Raw genomic sequence first — 27,968 nt, 5'->3', positions numbered from 1 at the left:
ATCCGGTTCGCATGGGCCGAGTGGCACCTCGTTTGGACGGTCCCGATGGTGCAGGCATTATTAGTGACCGGGGGATTATCTGTGCGGGAGATGCATGCCCTGGATCGAGGAGACATTGCCGCCCATTCACTATACCGTACCTCTTTCACATGCTGCTGTACGGACTTCAATTTCTGCAGCGCTCCAGGGCCTGCTGCTTACTACTTGCTGCAGTATTATTATTCATTATTCCTGCACCCCCGTGTCTGGAGCCATCAGGATCCTAACTCAATTGGTCGGGTATTGTATTATATGTATGCCCAGATATCAATGGATGGACGCGTGACTACGTGAGCACGCATGCATCAGCTGGCCAGCAGTCTAGCCTGCTGACGAAGCAGCCGTGCAGCTAGCGAGAAATTGATGGTGTGCAAACCAGCACAGTTGCGTGATCCGGGCCAGGCCACTGGCCACTTACTTGCAACGAACGGCTAATAAGTTACTGCCAGGTCACGTAGAAAAAGAAACTAGCTAGAGGGCAAGCTAATAATTAATCTTAACACGCAAATATTGTGGAATACGATCGAAAAGTGCGTAGGAACACGGCTAGCATGCACGCAGCTGGACTGGAGCGAGATGGAAGCGGCCGTCCAGTCCAAACGGCATTGCCGTCCAGCAAATGGCCGGGACACGCACGCCTTCGATCACGTTCATTCTGCCGGGCGCACGGTACGTATGGGCAGGCCATCTCGATCTGCACACGCGTTCGTTGCGGAGGATACGATCTAGCTAATTAAGCCATCAAACAAATCAAACAGGCATGATGTGCACGTACAGGTTGCGACAGACCGAACCCGCGCGCCGCGTGTTGACTGACTGGCGATCGAGGAGAGGCAAGGCGGCGAGCTAGCGATCGAGATGGCCGGCGCAGGTGCTCGCCGCTTGCCGGCATGGGAGAGAGCGAGCAGAGGCAGCAAAAAGCTAGGCGCGGGAGTTGCGGCGTCGTCGGTGCGCGCGGCTGCCATTGCGGCCTGATTCCATGACGATTAAGACGGCGCGGGCACACTTTGTGCTGCAATCAAGGATGCAAAACACCTCTTAGTTGGCAGCAGTGGTTCGGCCCTAGCTACCTAGTATTTCCCCAACCAGCAGACACGTAACTAAAACTAAAGGGCAGCAGCGCAGCCAGATTCCTGCCTGCTGCTTCATGTGCAAACTATATATGGACTGAAAACAAACCAGTGATGAGATGAGCAACGCTAAATATTATTACGAAAGCCCAAACGAGCACCGACAATAACGCGCAGGATTTTAGTTAAGGTCATCCATCTATCTATCATGTCACCCCCTACAATACTATATAAATTAAATTGTATGCAAGCTAGATTTTTTGTTATTTACACATTTAGGTTCCATTTGGGATGTATTGGCTCCGGCTTCATATATTTTACGCAAACCAAAGCACTGGAAAATCGAGGCATAAATAAATGAATTCATTTTGGGAGAAGCCCGTCTAAAAGGCTCTTTACTAAGGACTTCGATATTACAAATCTTATAATAATAGGAATAAAAATTTCTCAATATAAATTAATTTTTTGTTTTTCCGGTGCAATTCATTGCTATTTCAGATTAGTTTCATGCAAATTTTTAAAATTAATTAGTGATTCTAAACGCTTTGCGAGCTACTAGGGCAGCCAGCTGTCTTCCTCTCTGGACTTGTGTATTATTTGCATCTTGAAGTTATGTATTGGTGGAACTGTTATTGCACGGGCATCCAATAAATTTACTGGAGTTGGGGGGGGGGGGGGGGGAATGGCCCCCTACTAACAACCCCGTGGTTCCGCCGTTGGTAGTGGTGGTGATGGAGGAGGAGGAGAAGATGGGGGTGGGTGCGCCGCCTCGTCCGAAAATCAAAGACAAAAAACTAGTGTGGCGGTGATGTAGACGACTACTGCAACAACCAACGCCTGCACCAGCGCCAACGCTAGCTTCTCCCAAGAATCCATTGGATGCGAAGGAGTGATAATGGATCATGGCTCTAGTGCTCTCTTCACAATACAACTTAGCACTTATATATTTTTAGCTCAAAATTGTATAAGATAAAAGCCCGGTTCTTTTTGAGATTATCTAGACTGAATTTTGATGCCTTTTACTACGCCTAGTTGTGATAGACCTAGTTGGTGCAGAGTGATAAAAGGAACACGAGTGTAGCTCCTGGCTTGTTTGTATGGACCGGAAAGAGGTGCGGGATAAGTCCCCAGGCACTGTGGATGCCATGTCGCATTGTCACTCTTGATAGAAGTAAAGCAGGAGCCCGGCGGCACTGTTTGCCAAGTCATATGTCATAGAAACAATAGAGAGAAAAAAAAAAGAATACCCATGGACATTCATGTTCTCATCACAGGTTTTCTGGACCCTGTGTATTTTATAAGCACCCAATGATCTGTGCATATATTATTTCCTCGCTACCAGAATCACAAAAAGAAAATCACCTTTTGCCCATGATATATCGAATTTCACCAGGCACTTTGGATCCATCCAGTCATTGTCATTCTCTCTCACACGGGCCTACTGATAGCCACGAATAAGGCGGCCCAGCAAGCTGTTGTGTGCTTTTGTATTTGAATAAAATGTTTACGTCTTAGTGGTATATATCGTCTGATCGAGTTGGATGGCCAATGCCTGTTCCTACACATTCTGATCTAGACTAATTTCTTGGCCACAAGCTGAGACATGGTTAGTGTAGATTATGTATACTCACTGTGCTTTGGATGCAAATATAGTGTATTGTTCTATTCCTACTTACATGAGTTAGCATCCTAGTTAATTAGACAGCCAATGCATCTTCCTACACGCATTTTCTTTGAACTTGCTTTCTGTTGCTAGCAGATATTAGATATATATCTTGCATAGAGCAGATGAATATGGCCATTCAAATAACGGTTGGGCATTATGATTGACGCACCAGAAATCCAAATCCGCAAATTGTAGGCTTGTGTTGTGTTCTGACAACTATTGGTTGATTTTCCTTGAAGAGCCGGGGAATTGGTCGACCGACCGACACCAGCACGTCTGAACCAACCGAAGCGCCACCGTCCCAGCCAATGCCTGGAGATTACGACTTGGTTGGCAGCATCAGGCTGTCCAGACTCCAGAGAGGCGTGTTGGCCGTTGGGAGGGGGGAGGGGGAGAGGGAGAGTTACGCTGTGGAAGCCCATTATTCGGTTCGAATGTCCAATGTTGAGCAGCAACGAGCCACGCCGCGGGAGTGGTGCTTGGTGCCTTGGTCCTTTAAACGGCATGCTAGGCCTTGGAGTCTTGGACCCCCTGCTGTAGCTGACAACTGACTATGGCTCTCTTTGCAGCAGCCCAGCCTGGGTTGGAAGTGGAACCTAAAATCGAATTTTTTTAAAAAAGGGTTAAAAAATTAAATTCAAAAAAAGATGCCAATTTGGAAATTTCCAAAAATAGGTACCTCCCGCCCGATCAATGGGCGGGAGGCGTGGGGCCGGACACCTCGCGCCCATCCAACGGGCGGGAGGTGCCAAATCTTTTTCCAGACCCCTCCCAAGGGCCTCTTCGCGAATAAGGAATTTTTCTTATTCGCGAAGAGGCCCCTGACACGGCCGCGGGGGCATCCTACCCGCCCAACGGGCGGGAGGTGTGGGCCCCTACAATGCGGAGGGGCATCCCGCCCGTTGGGCGGGCGGGAGGTTCCCTCCCCCCTGTATAAGCCCCCATCTGCCCCCTAAATTTCCATTTTATTCAGCAAAAATAAGTAAAAAAGGAAGGGACGAGAGGAAGCGGCGAAGCCCTGTTCACACGTCAGTTTGGAGGTATATTCTCGTTCTAATCGTATAATTACTTGAAAATAGCTATAATCTAGAAAATATTTCTTAGGGTAATTATATTTTCAATAGTTTTTAGTATTTTTAATTGTTTTTAGTATAATTTATATTCTTAATAGTTTATAATCTGGAAAATATAATCTGGGAATCGCTGAAACTTAGGGTCGTTGTGTATTAATATATAGTATAACTAGTTTATTAATAATTGATAGATATGTCTTCCGAGAAGGGTACTTTCAGTGTATATTACGGAGAAGAAAATGTGATTTATGGGCCGAATGGGATAGATTTAAGTGAATTAAACTGTGCGGTCTGAGGAATTACCGGACCGCATGAGAGGACATTTGAATCCCTATGCAACTGGTTAATGAGCGGATTAAGGATTAATCAGGAGACATACACTGTGAGCGTTCAGTGCGTCATAAATCGTACCACTCACGCTTTGATCTGCGAGCTGATGCCACTTGCAAGCAACGATGACTGGTTAAATTATCTGCAAAATGCAAGTCATTGGCAATAGCCACTGGTACTCCTTGTCAGTGTATACCAGAAGTCTTTGATAAACATCAAAGCTGTTGCGGGGGATGAAGAAGTTGAGGAGCCAATCATTGAGGCAGGTCGCACCGCAGCACCTTAATACGTGGCTGATGAGGGAAGAACATACCCCGTATTGTTAAACAGTTGCGAGACGAAGATCGTGAGTTGGATGCAACAATGAATGCCGATTCGTTTAATGATGATGAGGATGTGCCTGAAGAATAGGTGAGCAGCGACTTTAGTCATCTTATCATAGATGAGGGACCCAGCGTGCCTTGGGATTGCAGGGAGAACGAAGTTGTCCAGGGTGCGAGGTACCAGTCAATTGATGAGGTGAAGGAAGCTGTTAAGTGTTGGTCTCTCTCTTATGCGAGAGTTCAAAACAGTTGAGTGCAAGTCTCATAAGTACGATGTGGTATGTGTGAAGGAGGGCTGTCCGTAGCGGGTGCATGCCTATAAGGGCTAATAGAAAGATTATTAGAAATGCTCAATTGTCACTCAGCACACTTGTCATTTGCAGGGCGTGCAGAAGTCCCATCGCAACCTTACATCATAATACATTGCAAACGAAATGTACGGGGTTATAGTAGTCAACCTGTCATTTGAACCAAAGTCTATTATCAGGCATATTCATGAGAAGTACAAGTATACCATCTCGTACGGGAAGGCGTGGAGTGCAAAACAGAAGGTGTTAAAGATGAGGTTTAGCATGTTCAAGGCTGCATATGATAATATTTCTCGATTGTTGGTTGTTATTTGTCAGAGAAATCCTGAAAGCTATTATGACCTGAAAAGTCTAGACAGAGGATAAGGTTCGTTCTTCATATTGCAGCGGGCCTTTTTCAGCTTGGGTCCATGCATTAATGCATTCCAACACTGCCGGCCTATCCTGTGCATCGATGGGACCTTTCTCACAGGAAAGTATAGAGAGCAAATGCTGACAGCCATTGCAGTGGATGAAAACAATCGATTGCTTCCGGTTGCTTTTGCTTTTGTTGAGAGCGAGAACACAGACAGTTGGTACTGGTTCCTGTAACGGGTTAAACTTGCAGTCGTTCGGGATAGGAAAGATGTGTGCCTGCTACGTGATCGTCACGCCGGCATACTAAGGGCAATACTAGATTTGCAGGAGGGGTGTGTGGAGACCGGAGAGCCAGCCAAGTAGCGTGATGTTCGCATTAGGTGGTGCATGAGACACATCGGTGCAAACTTTTTCAGGCAGCTCAAGAACAAGCACCTTATGAACAAGCACCTTATGGATATGTTCAAGAGGCTATGCAAGGAAATAAATCAACAAACAATGATGCTAGGCCTGGTTCTGCTGAAGCTGGCCCTACAGGTGATGCTACGGATGGAAGACCTCCGGTTGCATCAAGGAGTGGGAGACGTCGCCGATTGAGTGCTACTCCGACATCAGGCACCGTTTAGTTGTAATTTTATTTGAACGTTGTTTGCTCATGTGTAATATTTTCCGCGTTGAGTTTGTATGAGACCTGGATGTGTATTTGTAATTTTAACAGACCATTATGTATATTTGTAATATTTGCTGCAGTGACTTTTAACAGATCATTATGTGTGTTTATAATTGTAACTGTGACTTGGGATTTGTATACTCTCTGTTATATTTGTTATGTATGTTTTTAATATATGTATTCGTAATATTTGGATTCTACGTTGCAAAACGTTATCGCTTAACCATCTTCATACGAGTTTTAGATACCGTAATCTTCTTCGTAAAATTGAACTAAAAATTTTATATGTATACAAAAGAGTATGGCGAATAAATCTTGTATTTAAAAAAGTATAAATTTTAAATAGTTTGTAAAACATAAATTCGAATAAAAAATGAGAAATCGGCATTGCTAGGCACCTCCCGCCCGTTGGGCGGGCGGGATGCCTTTGCAGCCGCGGGAGGGGCCTCTTCGCGAATAAGAAAAATTTCTTATTCGCGAAGAGGCCCTCGGGAGGGCCTGGAAAAAGATTAGCCACCTCCCGCCCATTGGATGGGCGGGAGGTGTCCGACCCCACGCCTCCCGCCCCAGGATCGGGCGGAAGGTACCCATTTTTGGAAATTTTCCAAATCGGCACCCCTTTTTCGAATTTAATTTTTTAACCCCTTTTTAAAAAATTTCCCTAAAATCAGGGTAAATAAAAAAAGTATGATCGATACCTAGATGTACACTCTACCAAAAGATGAGTGGTTCCTGTTGACCATTGAAAAAAATGAGATACACGAGGTGTTCCTTTGGAGGAGGCAACAAATTGTTTAAAACTAAAATTACAGTAGTAATTGTGAGGCAAGAACTTATCTTTATTCATTGATCACTGTTATTTATACATGTATGAAGGGGTGGAGGGGTGGAGGAGATGTCTGTTAAAATAAGATCGTGACCATTGATTAGGCAACCGCCGTAATCAACATCTGTGATTTTCTCCTATACTACTCCTCATGATCAACTGATCATATACTGTAACACTCCCCCTTGAGCAGTTGTCCATCATGTATAATCTTTAGAGATACTGTGAAATAAAGGCTTGCAATATATATACATATATACTGCGTAAAACTCCAGAAAAACCCAGTGGAAAAATTTGGAGAAAATGAACAGTATATATCCTTGGTATCTCTATCGAAAATCCCGGAGGGAAAACGAGAGATAGACATTTACTTGCGTTGACATTGCCTCATTAAAAACCTAATATGAGAAAACTTATGTAGCAAAACTCATATAGGAAAAGAGTACAATGTGATGTGTAAGAATAGTTAAATCAAAGAGATGCTCCCCCTGATGCAAGCAAATCTCTAAGTCGGCGCATACCATTGCCCTTAACACATTTGTTAAATGTAGAATAAGGTAGCGACTTAGTGAATAAGTCTACGAGGTTATCACAAGACTTAGCTTGTATGACATTTATCTCACCACTTTGTTGGAGTTGGTGAGGGTAAAATAGCTTAGGAGAGATATGCTTCGTAGCATCACTCTTGATATAACCTTGTTGCATCTGTGCAACACAAGCTGCATTATCTTCGTAGATAATGGTGGGTAACTCAATGGGTTGAATTCCACAAGATGATTGTATTGATTAATCACCCTTCTTAGCCATACACATTCACGTGAGGCTTCATATAGTGCAATGATCTCTGAGTGATTTGTGGATGTTGCTACCAGAGTTCGTTTAGAAGACTTCCATGACATAGCAGTTCCACCGTGTAGAAATACATATCCTGTTTGTGATCTTGCATTATGAGGATCTGAAAGATATCCTGCATCTGTATATCCCACGAGGCTAGGATCCTGATTTCTTTCGTAGAATAGACCAAGATCTGTCGTGACTTGGAGATATCGAAGAATATTCTTAATCCCATTCCAATGGCGTTTAGTGGGAGCGGCACTGTGTCTAGCAAGTAGATTTACTGCAAATGCAATATCGAGTCTGGTATTGTTTGCTAGATACATAAGTGCTCCAATTGCACTGAGGTATGGGTATTCAGGACCTAAAACCTCTTCTCCATCTTCACGTGGCCGGAAAGGATCTTTATCCTTCTCAAGGGACCGAACGATCATTGGAGTTTTGGACGGATATGCATTGACCATATTGAATTTACTCAACACTTTCTGGACATATGCAGATTGGTGAACGAGAATTCCCGTTGGAAGGTGCTCAAGTTGTAAGCCCAAGCAAAATTTGGTTTTACCCAAATCCTTCATTTCAAATTCTATTTTTAGAAGATTACATGCTTCATTAATATCACGTTTATGACCAATGATATTTAAATCATCTGCATAAACTGATATAATACAGAAGCCTGTAGAAGATTTCCTAATGAATACACACGGGCAATCATCACTGTTAGAATAACCCTTATCCATAAGGAATTCCTTAAGTCGGTTGTACCACATTCTCCCAGACTATTTTAAGCCGTAGAGAGATTTGTTGAGTTTAACACAAAACAAGTTACGGTTTTTGCCATTATTCGGTACAGATATTCCATCAGGAACTTTCATGTAGATGTCCGAATCTAGTGACCCATAAAGATATGCGGTCACGACGTCCATCAATTGTAAAAATAGACGCTTTTGTACTGCCAATGATATTAAATATCGGAAAGTTATTCCATTCATAACGGGAGAGTATGTCTCATTGTAATCAATGCCGGGTCTTTGAGTAAATCCTTGCGCAACTAATCTCGCTTTATACCTCACAACCTCGTTATTTTCATTTTGTTTCCGAGTGAAAACCCATTTGAATCCAACAGGATGAACTTTATGAGGTACGGGTATCACTGAGGTGAATACCTATCTTTTCGCTAGTGAGGATAATTCGGAGTTAATTGCTTCCTTCCATTTGTTCCAGTCTGAGCGTTGTTGACACTCTACCATAGATTTAGGATCTGGATCAGATAGGAGGTTATTGGCTATGATCGATGAGAAACATGCGTTGACGACCGTATTCTTACGATCATATAGTTCTCCAGAACTAGTATAATTAATGGAAATTTCTTGTACCCCGTGTAATTCTTCTTGATTCATAGGAAGAATGGGTTCAGGGTGTTCCGATGTGCCAGCAACATCTGAATTATGCACTATAGTGCTGGTTTGTGGATGTACTGTATCCACTCGGTGTCCATCAACCGGAAGTTGACTTTCGTTTACTGATTTAGAGGATCGTGTGTTCCTCCCTTTCCTTTGTCGCTTATTAGAAGCATTATCCCGCTTAGCAACCCTCCCCCTAATCGGTTGAGAAGGGGGTTGAATGGTTTTTCGAGGTACCTCCACTCGGCTGGGCGCATTGACAGCAGGATTCAAGGATTTTGTGACACCATTATAGTCAGTAAACGCATCAGGCAGATTGTTAGCAAAGTGTTGCAATTCTATAATTTTCTAAACTTGAAGTTCAGTTTCCTGAGTAGAGGGTCTGAGTATAGGATGGATTTGTCATCCCAATTGATTTCCTGGCATTCGTTAGGATACTTAAATTCTCCCCCTAATGCCGGGAAATGATCTTCATTAAACATGCAATCAGCAAACCGGGCTGTGAATAAATCACCGGTTAGGGGCTCTAGGTATTTGATTATCGATGGGGATTGGTATCCCACATAGATACCCAATTTCCTATGAGGTCCCATAGCTGTTCGTTGAGGCGGTGAAACAGGGGTATATACCGCACATCCAAATTTCTGAAGATGGGAAATACTTGGGGGGTTTCCTCGCACTAGGTGCAACGGTGAAGTGCTATGATATGCAGTTGGGCGAAGTTGAATGAGATCAGCAGCATGTAAAACTGTGTGACCCCAACAAGAAGTAGGTAAATTGCATTCATGAAGTAAAGGTCTTGCAATGAGTTTAATTCTCTTAATAAGAGATTCAGCTAAACCATTTTGAGTATGTACATAAGGTACTGAATGTTCAACGTGTATTCCTTGGGCCATACAATAATCATTAAATGCTCGAGAAGCAAATTCAGCCGCATTATCCAGGCGAATCTTCTGGATTTGATGTTCAGGATAAGATGCTTTCAATCAAATGACTTGCGTCATGATTTTAGCGAAGGCATGGTTGCGTGTGGATAAAAGACACACGTGTGACCATCGTGTAGATGCGTCAATCAAAACCATGAAATATCTGAACGGTCCAGACAATGGTTGTATGGGGCCACAAATGTCGCCTTGAATGCGTTCAAGGAACTTAAGTGGCTCAGCATGAATCTTAAGCGGAGATGGTTTTAAGATTAGCTTTCCCGTTGCACAAGATGTACATATAAAATCAGAAGGTTTAGGAAATTTAGTAGACTTTAAATCATGACCAATGCAATTACCTGTGATTTTCCGCAACATTCCTATTCCAGGATGGCCAAGGCGTGCATGCCAAATCTTGAATGCGTTAACATTCTGAAAAATCACCTTGTACGTAACATGAGGTACAGGTTTTATGTATGTGTAGTACAATCCAGACGGAAGCGAAAGTATTCTTTCCAGAATGTTAGAGCCATATTCAGAAGGTTTGGTAATGAGAAGAAATTCCTCATTATTTTCTGTATGTGTAGAAATATGTAAACCACATTTCCGAATATCTCGAAAACTCAATAAGGTACGAGTTGAATCAGGATATAATAAAGCATCCTCAATTGTAACTTGTGTACCCATAGGGAGCGTAATAGTGGCTCGTCCAGAACCAACTATTTTTGCATCGCGTCCAGCGATTGTCAAAACATTTCCTGTTCTCTTAGTGAGAGTTTGGAAATATTTTGTTTCCCTAAGAATAGAGTTAGTGGTACAACTATCTACTAGGCACAATTCTTCCTCCATCGGATTGACTCCCGCAAATCTAGATAATTAAAGAATTATAAGAACTCAATTAATTATACATAGAATTACATACATAATAATACGATAGAGTATGAAGTGTACACACACTTATAGTCGATGTCTCGAGGCTTATTACAATACATATGTCCCATACACACACACGGACAATAGAGAGTTGATTTCTTATGGATCCTAGTTAAGGTCTCCAAAGACGTCATCCAAACAATAGTCGACGATGACGTTGTCTATGTCCATAGGCTCAGTGTAGGTCAGGAGTGGAAGGTTGGAAGTGCATGGTTCCTTTTGACTCATGCTTGGACTTCCAATATCAGCCTTCAAGTTGGATGGAGTGGCGAAGTGAGCTTCGTATTCCTGTCCTTCTGCAGCCTTGCCTTTGAGAGCTTGCTGGTACAGAGCCACTAAGTGGCGAGGAGTGCGACACTTGTTGGTGGGATGGTTGTAGCATCCACACTTCTTACACTTCTCATCCTTGGAAGTAGTAGTGTCTTTCCTCGGAGCCTTTGTGTTTTTCTTACCCTTACGCTTGTTGCGTCTGCGCTTCTTTGAATTATCAGAAAACTTGGAATGGTTTTTGAAGCCATTCCCTTTCTTCTCATCTTTCATAGCATGATGTATTTTAGGTATAGGGGCAGCCCCAACATGACGTTGCTTATGATTCTTCATCGTAAGCTCATCGTGCTTTTCTGCCTGAAGCAGATCATGTATGAGTTCAGAGTAAGTCCTGATAATTGCGAGCACGGTATTGATGTTGCAAGACCCTATCAGATGGGAGCATAGTTTGGAGTGTCTTTTCAATCTTATCCGCATCAGAAGGTTCCTTGCCACAGAAACGCAAAAGAGCACAGATTTTATGAATAGCATGGTTGTAATCACCTATGAACTTGTAGTCCTGGAGACGAATATGAGTCCAGTCATGATTCGCCTCAGGTAAGATTACAGCCTTCTGTTGCTCGTACCTGTCTTTAAGGGATAACCATAGTACATTTGGCTCTTCTTCCATCACATATTCTGCTTTCAGATCAGGATGGAGGTGATGCCTGAGAATGTACAATGCGTTGTACTTGTAGGCATCATGCAGTGGCTCAGTCCTCTCTGCAGGAGGTAGCAATGCACTCAGAATGTTCTTTGAGGCAAGGCTGATCTTGATATCCAGTGCCCAAGTAGGATAGTTATGTCCATCGAGAGCGAGTTCTTCAAACTCTTTGGCCATTGATCCTACACAAGCAACCAGAAATTTTCTGTTTAGGAAATCATCATGGGTGTGCTGTAGTATGTGTAGTAGCACAACATATTGTATGCTTGCTCGTATTGAGTTGTAAGAAATGACCCAATTGAGGTGAATAATATGCCATTTTGCATGAAATAACGATAATTTAAGATCTCAATTGCAAATAATGCAAGAGGTCAAAAAAAATCGTCATGGCAAGGTTAATGATGCAGCATATATAGTATTCAGAAAAATTAAGAACACATGGTAACTTAATTTTATGAATAATGTGGCATTGATTGTGTAAGGATTAAATAAATTTATATTCTTGCTCGTATTAAATCACTTGGATTTAATTAAGATGAATTAAATTTGTGAATGTACATTTGAAGGAATGCAAAGAAACATATGTCAATATATGGAATAATGTAGAAAATATTCATTGACATATTTTCCAAGTTATAGAACCTTGGAAAATTCCTAACATAATATGCTACGTGAAAAGTCATAAGCTGAGGGTTAAAATTAACATTTAAATCCCTAAACAGTATCAACTCTAATTGCTGGAAATTAGAAAAATTAAATAACAAATGTAGCTAGTTTTTCTATGCAGCCCATGCGCGAATGTCGGCCCAGCACGCGCGGCGGCCCAACGCCTCGTGGCGTACGGTGGGCGGGCGGGCGGCCTGACCTGCGCGCGCGGCCCATAGGTGCGCGCGGCCCACCGGCGCGCGCGGCCAGCGGCGGCCTGCAGGCGCGCGCGGCCAGCGCGGCGAGCGGCGGCCCGTGCGGTGAAAACCGCCGAATAAGAGCCGAGCAGTTAGGGTTGGGAACCCTAACCGCCCATTCCATCCACCACCAGCCGCCGCACCAGTTGCGACTGTGCTGCCGCACCGCCGGGCAGTCACCGCCGCGCCGGCCGGGGGCCGTGCCGCCCAGGGGTGGCGCGCTGCGCCGCCGCGCCGCGCGGGGCCGTGTCGCGCAGGGCCGCGCCGCCCGGAGCCGCGTCGCGCAAGGTCAGGCCGCCCGGGGGCCGCGTGGAGCGCCACCGCGCCATGCGGGGCCGCGCCGCCCGGGGGGGGGGGTCAGAGGCGGCGGCGAGGGGGTGAGCGCGAGCGCTCTTGACCGGCATCCACCTCGGATGGATGTGCCGTCTTGGCCCACGAGCCCGTCTCGCGAGGATGGGGGAAAGATGGTGCGCCAAGCGGCGGGCCATGCGGTTGCCGCTTGGGCTGAGCAAAGGCGGCGGAGATGCGGTGCCCGAGGGTCCGGCTTCGTCGGAAGGGCGCGTCGGGGGTGGCTGCGGGTCGTCGTCGCCGGCAGTGGGGTCGCCCGAGCCGGATGCAGGTGGCGGCGGTTCTGAAGGAGTGGCCGCCATCCGGGTTGGGCACGGCCTCCACCCATGGCATGGGCAGTAGCGGAGGGGGCGGAGCGGTTGCTGCGTCTCTGAAGCCCGCAACCGCTCGACCACCCGCTCAGGCAACGGTGAAGGCGGGTGAGCCCACTCGTCCCCACGGGTCAGCGGGGGCCGGTGCGGTGGCGCCTGCGCAGGTGGTGGAGGACCGATATCCGCCACTGCGAGTGGAGGAGACGCCGGTGGTGCGGCGCTAGGGCCCGCACCCGGGTCACCGCCAGTCCGCCGGAGTTGCTCTGGGTCAAGGGTGACCCGAGCATTACTTCGTCGAAGCCTGTGGGCAAGACGACGACGGCGGGCAGTGCCAGCGCGTAGCAGGCGACGGCCAGGGATTTCAACACCACGCCGGTGATGATGGCCGTCGTTCATGATGAAGCGAAGGATGAATGTGAGAAGAACAAGGGAGAGTTCTCTGTACATAATGACTTACAGATGAAACTCTCTTCTTTTCTTGTGGCTCCGTGGAGAAAAGTGCTGATGACGTGTTTAAAACTAAAATTACAGTAGTAATTGTGAGGCAAGAACTTATCTTTATTCATTGATCACTATTATTTATACATGTATGAAGGGGTGGAGGAGATGTCTATTAAAAGAAGATCGTGACCATTGATTAGGCAACCGCCGTAATCAACATCTGTGATTTTCTCCTATACTACTCCTAATGATCAACTGATCATATACTGTAACACAAACAAGCAATAAAATACGCTAAAAGATACAACCATCCTATCTGCGGTTTGTTGCCTCGCGGCTTGGCGGTGCTCGAAAACGGGACACGGCAGGATTGCCAGGCCCTTTTTCGATTTTATTTATTATTTAATTGTAATTGCACTATGTATTCCAAAAATCATGGGCTATGATTTGTTGGAAGTATTACCTCAACCAGAGTACTGTAGCAAGACCTTATATAATTTGAAAGTACAATCTAATATATGTAATTTGAAAGCAAGTCCCATTTAGACTAAGCGAAAGGACAATCTAATATAGTAATTAATATCTATAATTTGAACAAAAACCTTAAATTTTGCATCAAGCCATAAGATCCGTATCGGGTCGACAGAGTTTTTGAATACAACTTGCAAGAAAGGTGCATCCGGTGAGCTCCACAAGTGCCAAATTATTGCAGCCATCATCTTTTACAATCAGAAACTTTTCACTGGGAACAAGAGAGAAAGGGATATTTAAGTAGAAATGAAAATGGGCTTCAACATCAAGATGGGAGTTCGAGCACAACAACATAGATGCCTGCCAAATGAAACAGCATCAAATCAGTAACATTTCTTGCAACATAACCATATAAAAGAGGACAATAATTAGACATGACTTCCACACTTCAAATCTGGGATAGCTATAGTTCAAGCCTTCAAGGCCCAAACCTCAGCTAGTAGCTCGAACTGTCTAGTTTCATTGTGAACTAAAAAGTAAAAAAAAAAAAAAAAAAAAAGGATAAATAGCAACCGCAATGCTCCCAAAGTCCCAATGTAAATGTGTGCAAACTTCAGAAAATAGACTCCACTTTGCAGTGGTGCTAAAATTGATATGCTAACATGGCAAGCATTGACAAAAGATCACAAGAGGTTATTCATGAAAGCTGGGATACTGCAGTTGACATGAAAAGCAAGTCGAACACCAGAGATTCTGAACACAAGACATGATATATAGCCTATTCATTGACTAGCATATTACAATGATAGCTGTTGACAACTGATGGACTATTTATCATGCAAGCTGAACTCCATATGAAGTTTCCTCATTGGTGGATGAAAATTAGCATAATAACATACAAGTTTTGAGGTTCTTGTGAGTAAAATCAGCATGCTACATATCAACATATTGGACCAACCCAAACAGTGACAGTATCTATTGCCTTTAAGATATTTAAACTTTTTGCACGAAATGGAAGAACAACATTTGACCCCCACACAAGTTTCCTACTTAGCACCTCTACAGAATTGAAGGGGTGACCCATGAGACATTAATTTTACAAGTTAAGCAAATAAGCAGATAATCCAGTTTTTGAAAATTTGGTCATCTGATGTGGAAAGGTTATGCTACAATTTGTCACTGCAGTACACGTCACAAGCTAAATTCCTTCCCATAACCAGTACCAAATCCCAAATATAAGACATAATAACAAAGGTTCCCTAGAGTGACATACTGAAGTGAAGCAATCCAACTTAAAAAAAATGACAACTCAACAGTGAAAGCTTACGCCAACAGAAATCACAAGCATTAACCAACTGAATTAGGAATTTAGGACATATATCAAATTACTAGCATAAACAGATAAACATCCCTCCATCCAGGCCATAAAGATACTAACAATATCTCAATATTAATGTCGTCATCATGTCAGGTTCTGTGGCTTGATTGATATGAAACGATGCTTTGTATGACATTGCACGCCTACCATATTAGCTATTCCATATGCAAGTATCAGGCAGCATGACATAGGCGTCAGGCAGCAATTCAACCATTAGCCAACTGAATTAGGATTTTCGGACATATATCAAATTACAAGGAAAAACGGATGAACATCCATCCATCCAAACACAAATGCACACCATAAAGACAATAGCAATATCTAAATACTAATGCCTTGCTCATGTCAAGTTCTGTCGCTTGTTTGATCTGAAACCATCCCTTGTCTGACATTACACGCCTATCACATTATCTATTCATGTGCAAGTATCAGACACGACATAGGCATCAAGCTTCAATTCAAGTTTACTCTGTCTTATTTACTGCCCCGCCGCCCCGCGATTTGCAACTATCCAGCAATAGGTTGTTTATGCAAACATCAATATCCCTGATTCTAAACGTTAAAAATGAGCATCTGAGTAACTGCCAGCAGAGACAAAGCCCTAGCTGCAAGCTCAGATCTAAAAGCAGAACGAAACAACACTCACCTCCTAGCTCACTTCTGGTAGCCTCCGCCAATGGTGTTGTCGTCCTCCTCGACGGTGGTGTTGACGTATGGCACGGGGAAGTCCTTGGTGGGGTCGAACTGCTTGGCGGCCATGTAGCGCTCGAGGTCGGGCTTGCGGAGCAGGGTGCGCCGCACGGGCGGGCGGTTCCGGCGGCAGTCGCGGATGAAGTACTTGATGTCGTATACAGTCTCCGGGTCGGAGGTGGGCACGATGGCCATGTCGCGGTCGTCGCGCACGGTGGCCGGGCACTTGACGCGGTACTCGAGCGCGCCAGGCAGCGCGCTGCGGTACTCGGGCGAGGCGCAGGGGCCCGTGATCTCCCACGGCTTCTTAAGGAACCTGCGGAGGCCCTGGAACATCGACTTGCCGGCGCCGGCGGCGGAGGAGGCGGCGGAGGCCATCGGGGTCGGCGCGGTTGTGGGATCGACGGAGAGGGGAGGGGGGATATGGGGAGATCGGCCGGTGCGGCGAGAAGCCGAGAAGACGCTGGAAACGGCGATGGGCTCGGGACGGGTGCTGTTGGGCGGAGAACGTGGGCCGCACATGGGAACGTAGTCCCCACGCGGGCCGTGCGGAGCAGGTTCGGCCCACGCAGGCGCAGAAAGGCAGCAGGCCGGCTCGGGAGCCCGGGAACCGCAGATTCCCACGTTCGCCAGCGCGATCGGAGTTATGCGCAGAATATTCCGTCAGCCGCGCCGGAAACGTGTAACCGCACGCATCTACTCACTCTCGCAGACGGGTGGGCCCAGGAGAAGCAGCGTGACGTTTTGTCTACCTGTCAGTGAATGGTAGCTTGCTTGTAGGCCGTAGCCGTAGGGCGATCTCATTGGTTGGGGCGTGCATTGATTGGTTGGATAGTGGGTCCCGTTCCGTCGTGGTAATGGCGATTGAGGGGTGATGGCGTGACGGAAAGAAAAAGCGGGAGAGAGTGGAGACTGGAGAGAGGGGGGCCGCAGGCAGAGGCGCACAGCACGGAGCGAGGAGCCGCACCGTCTCCGCTTCTTCTCCCCTGAAACCGTTGCTCGCTGCGTCGCTCGCTCACATATAGCGGGGAGCTGGGGAGGGAAGTGGAGCAAGAAGAGTGTGGGCGAGAGGGGGAGGGAGCACCGCTGCACCAATCACCATGCGCCCTTCTCTCTGTAAGTGACCCTCTTCTCGATTGGCGGACTCTTCCTGATTTTCGAATGCTCGCTGCAGTGCTCGGCAATTGCCCGCCGATCTGATAAACCCGGTATCTCTGTACTGATTGCTGTAGATGATTCGGCGTTCTCCTTTTTTTTTATCTTTGCGGGATCGCCTTAGGATTTTCAGGGGGGCGGCATTGAGTTGGATGTAGAACGAGCTTGCTCTGAATTGCCAATCTGTTGCTATTTCTGTGTGTATTTGGTATGCCTTTCTGAGGTTGATATGGCTGGATCGGGTATAACGTGGATTTGGTGCCTTCGAGACGGCTTAATAGGGAAATTGATGGGTTGATGGGGGCAAATTAGATCATGGTACTAATTTCACACTGAACTACTGAAGAGATATACTCTGATGTGTTAAGACTTGTTCTGATTTCATATGCCGCCCAATGTGGAAATAGAAGAGATGAATGGCATCCGTTCTGAATCAACACTCTAAATGAAATTCGAAAACTTGATCTCGATAGTTGTGAGTTATGACCCAAAGTAGACAGGGATGGAGGAGCGACAGATAAGAAAAGAAAGAAAACTATAAAATAAATGGATAGGATTTTTTTTCTTTCTTTTTGAACTGCAATGAATCTTTCATGCACAAACATGCCTATTCTTACATGCATGTGCAAAAGAAGTAGAAAACAAAGGCAGTGACAACTAGATTTGTTCTTTCTTCTGTATCTTATATCATGGCTAGTCACGTTCTCTCCATATAGTAATTGACATTCTTGCATATTCTATCAACGCAGCTCCAACCCAAATCTCTTAACAGATCTCCATGATAGAATCTGAATGAGCAACTGATGGCGTATCTTTGATCGACAGCCCTGACAAGATGTGTATTCGAACCATGATTAATCTTTCTGGATTACATATCCCAGTAAGCTATGTTGTGTAGCTAATAGTTTGCATATCATTATTCAAAATTGAAGTATTCTGCCCTAGCCCATGTATTGATTCGAAAAAAATTCTAGTAGAAGTGTTACATATGACCCTGTTTACACACTATCAGAATACATATGTTACAATCAAATAGTACTCATCGAATTACACAAAAGCAAAAATATGATCTTATAGTTTTGTGGTTGCATATTTAAAAAGCATTAAAAAATGCTAAAAGAACATTTTAAACTTTCCTTCTACTTGCATTTGCATTATGCACGTTGGTGTATGTCTAATTTATCTGCATCAACATCCCTGACAGGTTTTGTGCCTCTTTTTCTTCTGCTACTATTACATTTGGCATTTGCTAGACCTCTCTTTCCACTACCAAGTAAGACGAAGAATGAAGAGAAAAGGCCCATGCAGACGTTTCGACCATATAACATTGCTCATCGTGGCTCAAACGGGGAAATTCCTGAAGAAACAGCTGCTGCATACCTGGTACTGCTTAGAAAATTGCAATCACGTATATTTGTAGCAGGATTACATTTTTCTATTTTGCTAATGGAATAAGATTTTTTTCATAAGCAGATACACCTAAACGCTAAAGGGCCTGCAGATATTGATCGCTGCATATGGCTATTGCATTCACATATGACAAGTTTATAAATTTTTGTAGTATACAGACAATATGGCATTATAAAATGGAATATACATTTAACAAAAAAATATCCTATTGCAGAGGGCTATTGAGGAAGGTGCAGATTTTATAGAGACTGACATCCTTGCTAGCAAAGACGGAGCCTTGATCTGTTTTCATGATGTTACACTTGATGAAACAACTGATGTTGCCAAGCATAAGGAGTTTGCCAATCGAAGAAGAACCTATGAAGTGGAGTGGTTTAATGTTACTGGATGGTTTGTAGGTTTGCATCTTACAACCAACCTTGATTCCTTCACTCAATTTGTTGACATTGTAATTTAAATATCTGCTACATGAAAATTAATTAAGCAATAAGGATATAATAATGCACTTATGCACCCCTTCAGTGTTTTGTTGACTCTAATTCAGGAACTTACTACATGCTAGTGCTCGAACACTATTTACTGAAAATATATTGACAGTTTCAACTTCATGTTGCTATAATGGGTGCAATCAGAATGATAAGTGTTCTTGATTATTTAAACTAATATTGAAGATTTGGTTTGCAGTGGACTTCACACTGGATGAACTTAAAACACTTAAAGTGAAGCAGAGATACTCGTTCCGAGATCAACAGTACAATGGTATGGATACCCTTTGCATTCTTTTTGTTATTATATTTGTTTTATGTGTTACTTCGTCTTTAAAGATCTTTGAAGCGATTATTGGCACATGCATGTGCATTTGCTGAAATACCCTGCTGCTGGTGGTTCATTTGCTGCTTACCAACAAAACATGGCAATTAGCTGGAAAAATTAATTTTTCATCTCTTGCCTGGCAAAATATTCTGATTTTTTTTTCATGGGGATATTTTGATATGTTTCTATTCGTTGTAAAGAACTTACCCTGTTGTAGCTTAGTAGCTATATGAGTGCAATAATATTCTTGGAACGAATTCTGTTGTTTTAATTAGAGAGCTCAGAAATGTATAGGATGTGATTTGTTGGCTCCTTTTTCAATAACATTTCTTCCCATCATCTAATACAATCTAGGATTCTTATTTGTTGATTTAGCATAGTTGGTATTCTTAATCAATTTCCTTTAAGAAGCCCTAGTTTATTTAGAACTAGTACAGCTATATTAGTTTGTGTTTGACTTGACTTGAATAATGAACACATTTCCATGAACTGACATGAAAGAGTGTGATTGGGGATTAACAATAGCAATCCGTTATTTTTTTGTCATGCAGGTATGTTTTCAATCATCACGTTTGAAGAATTCATTTCAATTGCCCTAGACGCGGAAAGAACTGTTGGCATATATCCAGAGATTAAAGATCCAGTTTTTATCAACAAGCATGTAAGTCCCCTTGTTCTTATGAAGAAATATGCACTTCATTATGATTCGCTGTATTCTCTAGTTATGTCACTGCCACCAAAAACTTCTGCTTAGTTGTTATATACGAACGTTCTGTAGAATGATCATAACAGCTGCTAGTTGCATAGCATATGAAAGTAACTGCTATCTACCAAATGAACAGGACTGAAGATGTTGCTTTATGTCTTGTTTATGTCTCATAGAAGAGTTTCTTTTTATCACAAACATGATCAATTTGCTGTTATGTTTCCTTCTTCTGGCAAATGAGTTGTGACGGCAATGTTGTGGTTGATATGTTTTAACTAGTTATCCTTGACTATGATGAGCTGGATAGTGCAAAACTTCATCGTTGTATTTTTCATGACAATGTAAGGAGCTAACTTCTCAATTTCTGGTGTAACATAATGAGTTTGTATTACTTTGAACAGGTCAAGTGGGCTGACGGAAAGAAGTTTGAGGACAAATTTGTGGATACCTTGCTTAAATATGGATACAAAGGTCAATACATGTCAGAGAATTGGATGAAGCAGCCATTGTTTATACAATCCTTTGCTCCTACCTCCATTGTACATGTATCAAAATTGATTGACTCTCCCAAGGTATTTTTGATTGATGATATAACAGTGAGAACACAAGACACGAACCAGGTACTAACCTTTATGTAACAGTGTCTCTGACCCTTTTGTTCCAATACTATGAAAGAAAAACAGTTTGGATAGCAGAAACCAATCCCTGAGATTTTAGGGTTCATTTTTTGCAACTTCAGTAGAACATCTTTGGAGTTTGGATATTACTTATGTCATTTATCATTTGCAGTCATACTGGGAAATCACTTCAGATGACTACCTTGCATACATTGGGAAATACGTAGTCGGCCTTGGTCCATGGAAAGATACCATTGTTCCAGCTGCAGGAAACTACTTGATGCCACCAAGTGATCTTGTTGCACGGGCACATGCTCGTAATCTACAGGTACAACATTTGTTTGTAACCATTGCAATTATCTTAAGTTCAGATTTTACATGGATTGTTGTAGAGTAACCGATGCTAGTTGGACCAACTTCCATTTGTTAACTGTCGACTTCTAGCCTTCTAGGTTTATCTGTCTAGATGCATCTGGTCACGGGTAACCAGAAATATCCTATAAAACGTCATGGCTGCCTTGTAGTCCTTAAAACTCTGGCCAATCACTGAATGAATTGAGTTGGGACACAACACGTCACCTAGCGGCCAACACCTTCAACAACACACAGCTCTCTTTTTTCAAGGTTACTCACAGCTGTGTCCTGATCCTCACCATGTCCTATGTGTTGAATTGGGAGGAGTGCGCTCCATTCCCCAGTAACAAGTGGTCTTGTTTAGTCAAATTCTGGTTGAATTAGTCACTTTAGTAAGCTCTCGTTAAACCTGTGTTTAGCTATGCATTAGTACGGTGCAAACTTTCTGCTGTAAAGAACATGTGGACCAAATTATTACACTGCTATGCGCACCTTTTTTACACTTTCTTTGTCCCACAGAATATGTGTTTTAAGTAATATGTACCCTGAAACATGTTAAACGGCAGTCTGTTCATCTGTTGCTGTATGTGCAGGTACACCCATACACGTACAGGAATGAGAACAAGTTCCTGCACTTCAACTTTCATCAGGATCCCTACGCTGAATGTGATTTCTGGATAAACACTGTGGGGGTTGATGGACTGTTTACAGATTTCACTGGAACCCTTCACCGGTACCAGGAATTGACATCCCCACACAGGAAGGATGAGACCGCAAACAGCCTCCTAGTAAAAATTAGTCAAATGATCTCAGCATATGAAGGTCTCTGATCATTCTAGTATTGCTGAAAATTGTTACTTGCAAGACTGCAAGAGTGTGTCATGGTGTTACTTGACCTTGAAAGGTTAAAGAAACGAGTTATCTTCTGGTAGGTAGTTTGTTAGCACGAGTCGTACTTGGTAGATTCTGTAACATGGTTCATTGCTCATCCCACGATGAACAGGTTGCCAAGTTGGCGTGTCCTCATATTGTATCATCATATTATACCAGTTGAATTGGTCTCTGAATTGGATATTAGTGTTTGCACAGTCCTCCTGCAGTCCTACTCAGCTGCCAGAGTGTGTTGAAATGCAACTGGAAACTAGTGGTTCAGAGGTAGCATGTCCCCATCTGTCCTCACTGGGATGGAACCAGTCTTCTCTCTAGATAGACACGCTCTCGTCACCAATCTCGATGCAGAGGAGGATAACCTCAAGCTTCAGGTGTGGGAGCCGTAGAAGGGATAAAGAAGATTTCAGTCCACACAACGTGAGCGGAGGAAGAATGGAAACGGCGGCGGCGGCGGTAGCCCGGCCGCCGGAGTGCGGCTCCACCGGCGGACTGCTCAGCGGTAACTTCAGTTTCCCAACTACTTTTTTCCTCTGTTCTTCTGCTCAAGTAGCAGTAGCACGCTGCACACCATGGCTCTCCGCCTCTCCCTGTTGAGGCATCACAGTCACTGCATACAAGGGCCAACATGCGATACAAGTATAGTAGTTCTACTAACAAACTGTATGCATGCACTGGATTGGTGGCTGATCTTGCAGAGTTTTTTAAATCAGCATCTTGAACAAGTCATCCAGTCAGCTTAAAACAAAACTGTCCACACTTAACTGCATTGCTGAAAGTCTGGGGACGACTTCTGAAGGATATTGCAATTTTATTCTAGCAAGACCCCGCTACAATTTCATCGGATGATATCGCTAATATCTTTGTGATTGGACTGATTGTGCGCACAAGCACAACCCTTTTGACCAGGACTTGGCAAGACAAAGAAAATTAGTCTCGTCCTGCAGTTGTTAACCGAAGTAGGTAGGTTATGACTACGTTCACTAGAACCCGAAACACAGACTAAAGCAAGAAATCAACCCTCCAATTTTCATCATCTTCCCGGCATGGAAACGTTTTGGAAAGATGTTTGCGCTGATCCCCAGCTTTGGCACGGAAATCCACACCTGGCTCCCCAAACTGAGTCCACTTTTGAACCGGACAACCTTTTGAAAAGAGCCCCAGGGGCAAAAAAAAAAAAACACTTTCTGGATCATGGTGGAGAAGTCCTGCATGTGAAACAAAACGCTCTTCCACGAGTAGTCAAGCCGTGCTACCACTTCAAAGTTTTTTCTTGGCATTTTCCGTACACCCACCACTGCGCATCTGTACCTGACTTGTCTCCTCCCACGCAGGCAGGAGGAGGTCGCTGCTGCCCCGCCGGCGATCACCGAGGGCGGCAGCTCTCCCGGCTGGCGCCGCCGCGGGCTTTTCCACGGCCTCGTTGAAGCGACCACCGGGAATTCAACACCACGGATCCCCGGTCCAAGTCTCGCCATGGGGTAAATTTGTCCAAGCTAGTAACTTGATCTCCATTTCAGAGAAAGTAACCGCGCGAGCACGGAGGCGGCGAGCGGACATCCAGTCGGACACGTACGTGCTGATCGAGCCCGGCATGGACGAGGAGTTCGTGTCCCGGGAGGAGCTGGAGGCGAGGCTCAAGGGCTGGCTGGAGCGGTGGCCCGGGGAGGCGCTGCCCCCCGACCTCGCCAGGTTCGACACGGTCGACGACGCCGTCTCCTACCTCGTCAGGTCCGTCTGCGTGCTCGAGATCGAGGGCGACGTCGGGTCCGTGCAGTGGTACCAGGTCGAGGTAGAATAGCCCGGTTTCATGGCTGTGTGTTCCTTCCTTCTTGCCGTCCTTGCTGGGTGTAACATGTAGTGCCGTGCAAATTGCAAGGGTCAACTGGTGATACATGTGTTTGCCAAGTCACTTTCTTGCTTTGGTTCGTTAGGATTGTTGTTCAGATTTGAATTAAAAAAAGGTTCGTCCGTCAAAAACGTAGAAAAAATGGTGAGATCAATGGCTGGAGCGCTTTGATGATGTGATAGGTCCCCCCAAAAGGTGGTGGGACCGGGGCATTTACAACAGGGGAGGGAGAGCTGGCGGCAGGCAGTCGCTTCTCGCCACAGTCAGCACTCAGCAGCAGCGCAAGCTGGGCTCTCCCACCCAGCCAGCTGGTGCGAAAGCTCGCCCCCTCTCCGTTTCCACGGAACGGTCTCGTTTCCCGTTGGAACGGAAGGCGATGGCCTGTCGTCCTTGTCCTTGACTCCTTCGGCGAGAGGGACAGGCAGAGCGGGCACCGGACAGGAACAGGGGCGAGAGAGCAAGGGAGCAGGAGACCCGGGCGCCACGGCACCCCCGTTCCAATTCCGTCCGCTGACCACCCCCGTCCCCATCCCCTCGCCGGCGTCTTCCGCAGACGCAGAGCCCCCCTTCCCCTCCCCGTCGCCGTCGCTTCCCCTCGGGTTGACTTGACTTGTACTGTTCCACACCATACCCCTCCACTGACCACCACCCCAATAATCGTAGGGATCCCATAATAGTATCCCATTCCTCGCTTTTGCACTTTGCGCCCCTTCCTCTCTTTCCATCTCTCTCTCTATCCCCCCGCCGGCCTCTCTTCCTCGAGCTTGCGTCGGGCCGAGTTCTGAATCTGGGATCGCGGAGGTCCCGTGGGCGGCCGCCGGAGTCCGTGAAGAGCGGGAGCTCCTCGGTGCCGGCGGTGAGTCTCTTATCCTTGCTTTGTGAGGGGTTCTTGCAGAGTTCCTTATCGTTTGCTTCTTGTGTTTCAGTTAATATTTGCTCGAGTTTGGTCTCGCTTTCTCGCTCTAATACAAGATGCTTATGGCCAAATTATTTTAGCTATTTCTTGCTCGTCTGGGCATTTTTACCCCCCAGAAACTGCTTTAAGCCTCTAGCTAGTGTGAGAACCTGCGCCAACTGTTCTAAGAAATAAGAGGAGCCTGTCCTGTTCTTGCTCTTGACCCAGAACAAACTGGATTATTAAACCATCGGGCTGGTGGAATCTTATATGATCAAATTTTTTCACCACTGTTTTTCTTAAGAAAGAAATAAGGAAGAGAGAAAAGGGAAATGACTGGATGAAGAACGAACAAGATAATTAGTTTGTATTGTTCTAGTCCCTGTCACCTTTAACTGTGATGTTACCTTTATTCACCTTTTTGTTCAATCTCTACGTTACCTTTGCTATTTATATGGTTGTGCTTGCAAGTTTCAAAGATGTGCTGCTTGAAAATCATGTTTGATTTTCGTGGATCATTGTTTAATTGCTTTCTTCCATTTATTCGGCACTCTATGAATTTTATTATATTTAGCTATTTGCATCAGTAGCTTTCAGAAATTCAATTATCAATTCTGAAATATATTGGAGTTGGACCTGATCTTTGTGCTAAACATATGAAGCAGGGAAGGTCCATAACATGATGGCTGCAGAGTTAGTTAAGCAATACTCAAACATCACTCTGGGAGAAGACAGTGAGATATGTGATATTAAACATGCGCTTAAGGCATTGAGAAAGAAGATCCTTAGTTTGGATTTTGACAACTCCATGCATGTCCATGATCCGCAGGACTCATTTGAGTACTTGGAAGTGCTGTACAAAATCAGACGACTGTCTGAAAGGTTAAGGAGCTTAGACCCTTGTGGAGAAGCCAAGCAGCTGGATGAACTCACTGCGTATGCCCATGACCTTTCTGAAATGGCAATGGCAAGGCTTGAAGAGGAATTTGTTTACCTTCTTACACACTACAAACAGCCATTAGAACAGGAAGTTCTCTCTTTTCGCTCTACAGAGGATGGTAGTGTGGAAGACTTCTCAAGCAGCTCATTCAGTGAGGAACAATCAGAAGGGAAGGCAACACCAAATGATGTCACTGGAGGACCGGAACATTTTGTTCCTGATTTGATTCAACCTGGTGCACTCTCTGCTGTCAAGTCCATTGCTAAATTTATGTTCCTGAATGGCTATGATAAGGAGTGCTGCCAGGCTTATATAAACTCACGGCAGAATGCAATAGATGAGTACTTTGGGTCTCTTCGTCTGGACAAGCTCAGTATAGAAGAGATTATGAACACAAGTTGGAACAAACTGAATACACTAATAAGGAGATGGAATCGAGCAATGAGGGTTTTTATCCGAGTCTACCTTGCAAGTGAGAAGCGCCTTAGCAATCATGTCTTTGGTGAACTTACAGATTCAACTGCAGACTTGTGCCTCTATGAGATTTCATTTAACTCAGTCATGCAACTTCTGAGCTTTTATGTATCTGTAGCAATTGGTCCTCCTAAAACGGAAAAGCTTTTTCGTTTGCTTGATATGTATGAGGTCCTGAATGATCTTCTCCCTGAAGCTGAATCCCTGTTTGAATCAGGGTGTGATGATATGATCTTGAATGAATATCATGAAGCACTACTTCATCTGGGAGAGTCTGCAAGAAAGACATTTGCAGAATTCAAGTATGCCATCCAATCATACAGTTCATCAAATGCAGTGGCTCGTGGAGAAGTGCATCCACTTACAAAGTATGTTATGAACTACATAAGGGCTCTCACAGCATACAGCAAACCTCTTGATTCACTTCTCAAGGACACAGATCGAAGACACCTGCATCTTGCTTCTGACATTCAGTTGATGGCAAACGCATATCCTAATTTCACAGCAACAGCTTTGCATCTACAGTCTGTTGCTGCCATTTTGGAGGCAAATCTTGAAGCTGGTTCTAGATTGTACAGAGATGATCGGTTGCAGAACATCTTTATGATGAACAACATCCACTACATGGTCCAGAAAGTGAAGAATTCGGATCTCAAAAGCTTTCTTGGTGATGACTGGATTCGGATTCACAACAGGAAGTTTCAGCAGCAAGCTACGAGATATGAGAGAGCGTCATGGAACAATGTCCTCTCTTACCTGAGTGATGATGGCTTGTGTGCTGCTGGTGATGCTGCTTCTCGCAAAACCATCAGGGAGAAGATAAAAAATTTCAACCTGTCCTTTGAAGAGGTTTATCGAGTTCAGACAGCATGGTCTGTCCCAGACGACCAACTTCGTGATGATGTCCGGATTTCAATATCCCTGAAAGTTATACAGGCCTATAGGACATTCGTGGGAAGATATTCAAGCTTCCTTGATGGCTCAAGGCATCGAGATCGTTACATCAAGTATAGACCTGAGGATTTGGAGACACTTTTGCTTGATCTTTTTGAAGGAACTCAAAAGTCACTGCAGCATTCTTGCCGAGTTTGAAGCTTAAACCAGTGAAGAGATACCTCAGCCCCCTCCACCTTACTTTTGGTTTTCTTCTTTGGTTTGTATTAGAATGTTACAGTTGAATTATTATAGTGATGTATTGTTCTGCCCAACTTGCATCGGTTTGCCGTTTCTTCATGGCTCCTCTTGCTGCATAGAATTCCTTACAACATTGCAGAAGCTCAGAGGATGTTAGGAATAGAAAGCAAAAAAACTCAACCCGACATTCATGACCTCCCCAACCCCAGCTATCCAGGACGTGCCACTAACGGTGAGGGCGCGCCTGCGAACGCATATCACCCTGCAACCGTTAGTAGACCACGCATTTCCGCATTTCCTGTTAAATAGGACAGCGAGTGACTCCTTTTTTACTCTGGTGCGACACCAGCGGAACCTGGGGACCAACCATCGAGCTAACAGCTCGTTCGCAGGATGTTAGGAATAGCAATCTATTGTTCCCAATGTATAGTTTCTGAATGTTTTGGTACTGATACAGTAATCTAGCA

General features: G+C 44.6%; 4 protein-coding genes across 8 annotated transcripts; 2 read left to right on the top strand and 2 right to left on the bottom strand.

Annotated features, from left to right (window-relative positions):
* Positions 1-10,863: 10,863 nt before the first annotated feature.
* Positions 10,864-11,902, bottom strand: LOC112892372. The gene is made up of 2 exons (XM_025959553.1): positions 11,450-11,902; positions 10,864-11,379 (listed from the first exon to the last, which is right to left on the bottom strand). The coding sequence occupies exons 1-2, from the start codon at positions 11,900-11,902 to the stop codon at positions 10,864-10,866; spliced, it is 969 nt and encodes a 322-aa protein (XP_025815338.1).
* Positions 11,903-14,316: 2,414 nt separating this feature from the next.
* Positions 14,317-16,718, bottom strand: LOC112891601. The gene is made up of 2 exons (XM_025958502.1): positions 16,223-16,718; positions 14,317-14,558 (listed from the first exon to the last, which is right to left on the bottom strand). Exon 1 carries the CDS (start codon positions 16,642-16,644, stop codon positions 16,231-16,233), a length of 414 nt encoding a protein of 137 aa, XP_025814287.1. The 5' UTR covers positions 16,645-16,718; the 3' UTR covers positions 14,317-14,558; positions 16,223-16,230.
* Positions 16,719-17,141: 423 nt separating this feature from the next.
* Positions 17,142-22,388, top strand: LOC112891597 (glycerophosphodiester phosphodiesterase GDPD6-like). Of its 2 annotated transcripts, XM_025958499.1 has the most exons (9): positions 17,143-17,382; positions 18,171-18,301; positions 18,626-18,804; positions 19,046-19,229; positions 19,516-19,590; positions 20,196-20,305; positions 20,752-20,970; positions 21,140-21,295; positions 21,915-22,388. In XM_025958499.1, exons 3-9 carry the CDS (start codon positions 18,724-18,726, stop codon positions 22,149-22,151), a joined length of 1,062 nt encoding a protein of 353 aa, XP_025814284.1. In that variant the 5' UTR covers positions 17,143-17,382; positions 18,171-18,301; positions 18,626-18,723; the 3' UTR covers positions 22,152-22,388. The 2 variants fall into 2 exon arrangements, with proteins under 2 accessions (XP_025814283.1, XP_025814284.1); XM_025958498.1 differs by lacking the exon at positions 18,171-18,301 and having other exon boundaries at positions 17,142-17,382.
* Positions 22,389-22,410: 22 nt separating this feature from the next.
* On the top strand, positions 22,411-27,594 carry LOC112891596 (protein CHLORORESPIRATORY REDUCTION 7, chloroplastic-like). 4 transcript variants are annotated; one of them, XM_025958494.1, is made up of 2 exons: positions 22,411-22,711; positions 25,619-27,594. In XM_025958494.1, the coding sequence occupies exons 1-2, from the start codon at positions 22,555-22,557 to the stop codon at positions 27,457-27,459; spliced, it is 1,998 nt and encodes a 665-aa protein (XP_025814279.1). In that variant the 5' UTR covers positions 22,411-22,554; the 3' UTR covers positions 27,460-27,594. The 4 variants fall into 4 exon arrangements, with proteins under 4 accessions (XP_025814279.1, XP_025814282.1, XP_025814281.1 ...); XM_025958497.1 differs by lacking the exon at positions 25,619-27,594 and adding an exon at positions 23,730-24,172; XM_025958496.1 differs by lacking the exon at positions 22,411-22,711 and adding an exon at positions 24,601-24,914 and having other exon boundaries at positions 25,616-27,594.
* The last annotated feature ends 374 nt before the right edge of the window (positions 27,595-27,968 follow it).

This window comes from Panicum hallii, chromosome 5 (assembly GCF_002211085.1).
Source record: "Panicum hallii strain FIL2 chromosome 5, PHallii_v3.1, whole genome shotgun sequence".
Taxonomy (NCBI): Eukaryota; Viridiplantae; Streptophyta; class Magnoliopsida; order Poales; family Poaceae; genus Panicum; species Panicum hallii.
The sequence above is the reverse complement of the archived record's forward strand: the minus strand, read 5'-3'. Positions and strand labels throughout refer to the sequence as shown.

Bases quoted from the DNA above. Each gene is read 5' to 3' on its own strand.
- LOC112892372 (XM_025959553.1), bottom strand. From the start codon at position 11,902: ATGGCCAAAGAGTTTGAAGAACTCGCTCTCGATGGACATAACTATCCT. The intron at 11,380-11,449 runs GTCTTGCAACAT...GATCTGCTTCAG, and splicing joins CTATGCTCCCATCTGATAGG to GCAGAAAAGCACGATGAGCT.
- LOC112891601 (XM_025958502.1), bottom strand. From the start codon at position 16,644: ATGGCCTCCGCCGCCTCCTCCGCCGCCGGCGCCGGCAAGTCGATGTTC.
- LOC112891597 (XM_025958498.1), top strand. The intron at 18,805-19,045 runs GTACTGCTTAGA...ATCCTATTGCAG, and splicing joins AAACAGCTGCTGCATACCTG to AGGGCTATTGAGGAAGGTGC. The intron at 19,230-19,515 runs GTTTGCATCTTA...TTTGGTTTGCAG, and splicing joins TGTTACTGGATGGTTTGTAG to TGGACTTCACACTGGATGAA.
- LOC112891596 (XM_025958494.1), top strand. From the start codon at position 22,555: ATGCAGAGGAGGATAACCTCAAGCTTCAGGTGTGGGAGCCGTAGAAGG. The intron at 22,712-25,618 runs GTAACTTCAGTT...CATATGAAGCAG, and splicing joins CACCGGCGGACTGCTCAGCG to GGAAGGTCCATAACATGATG.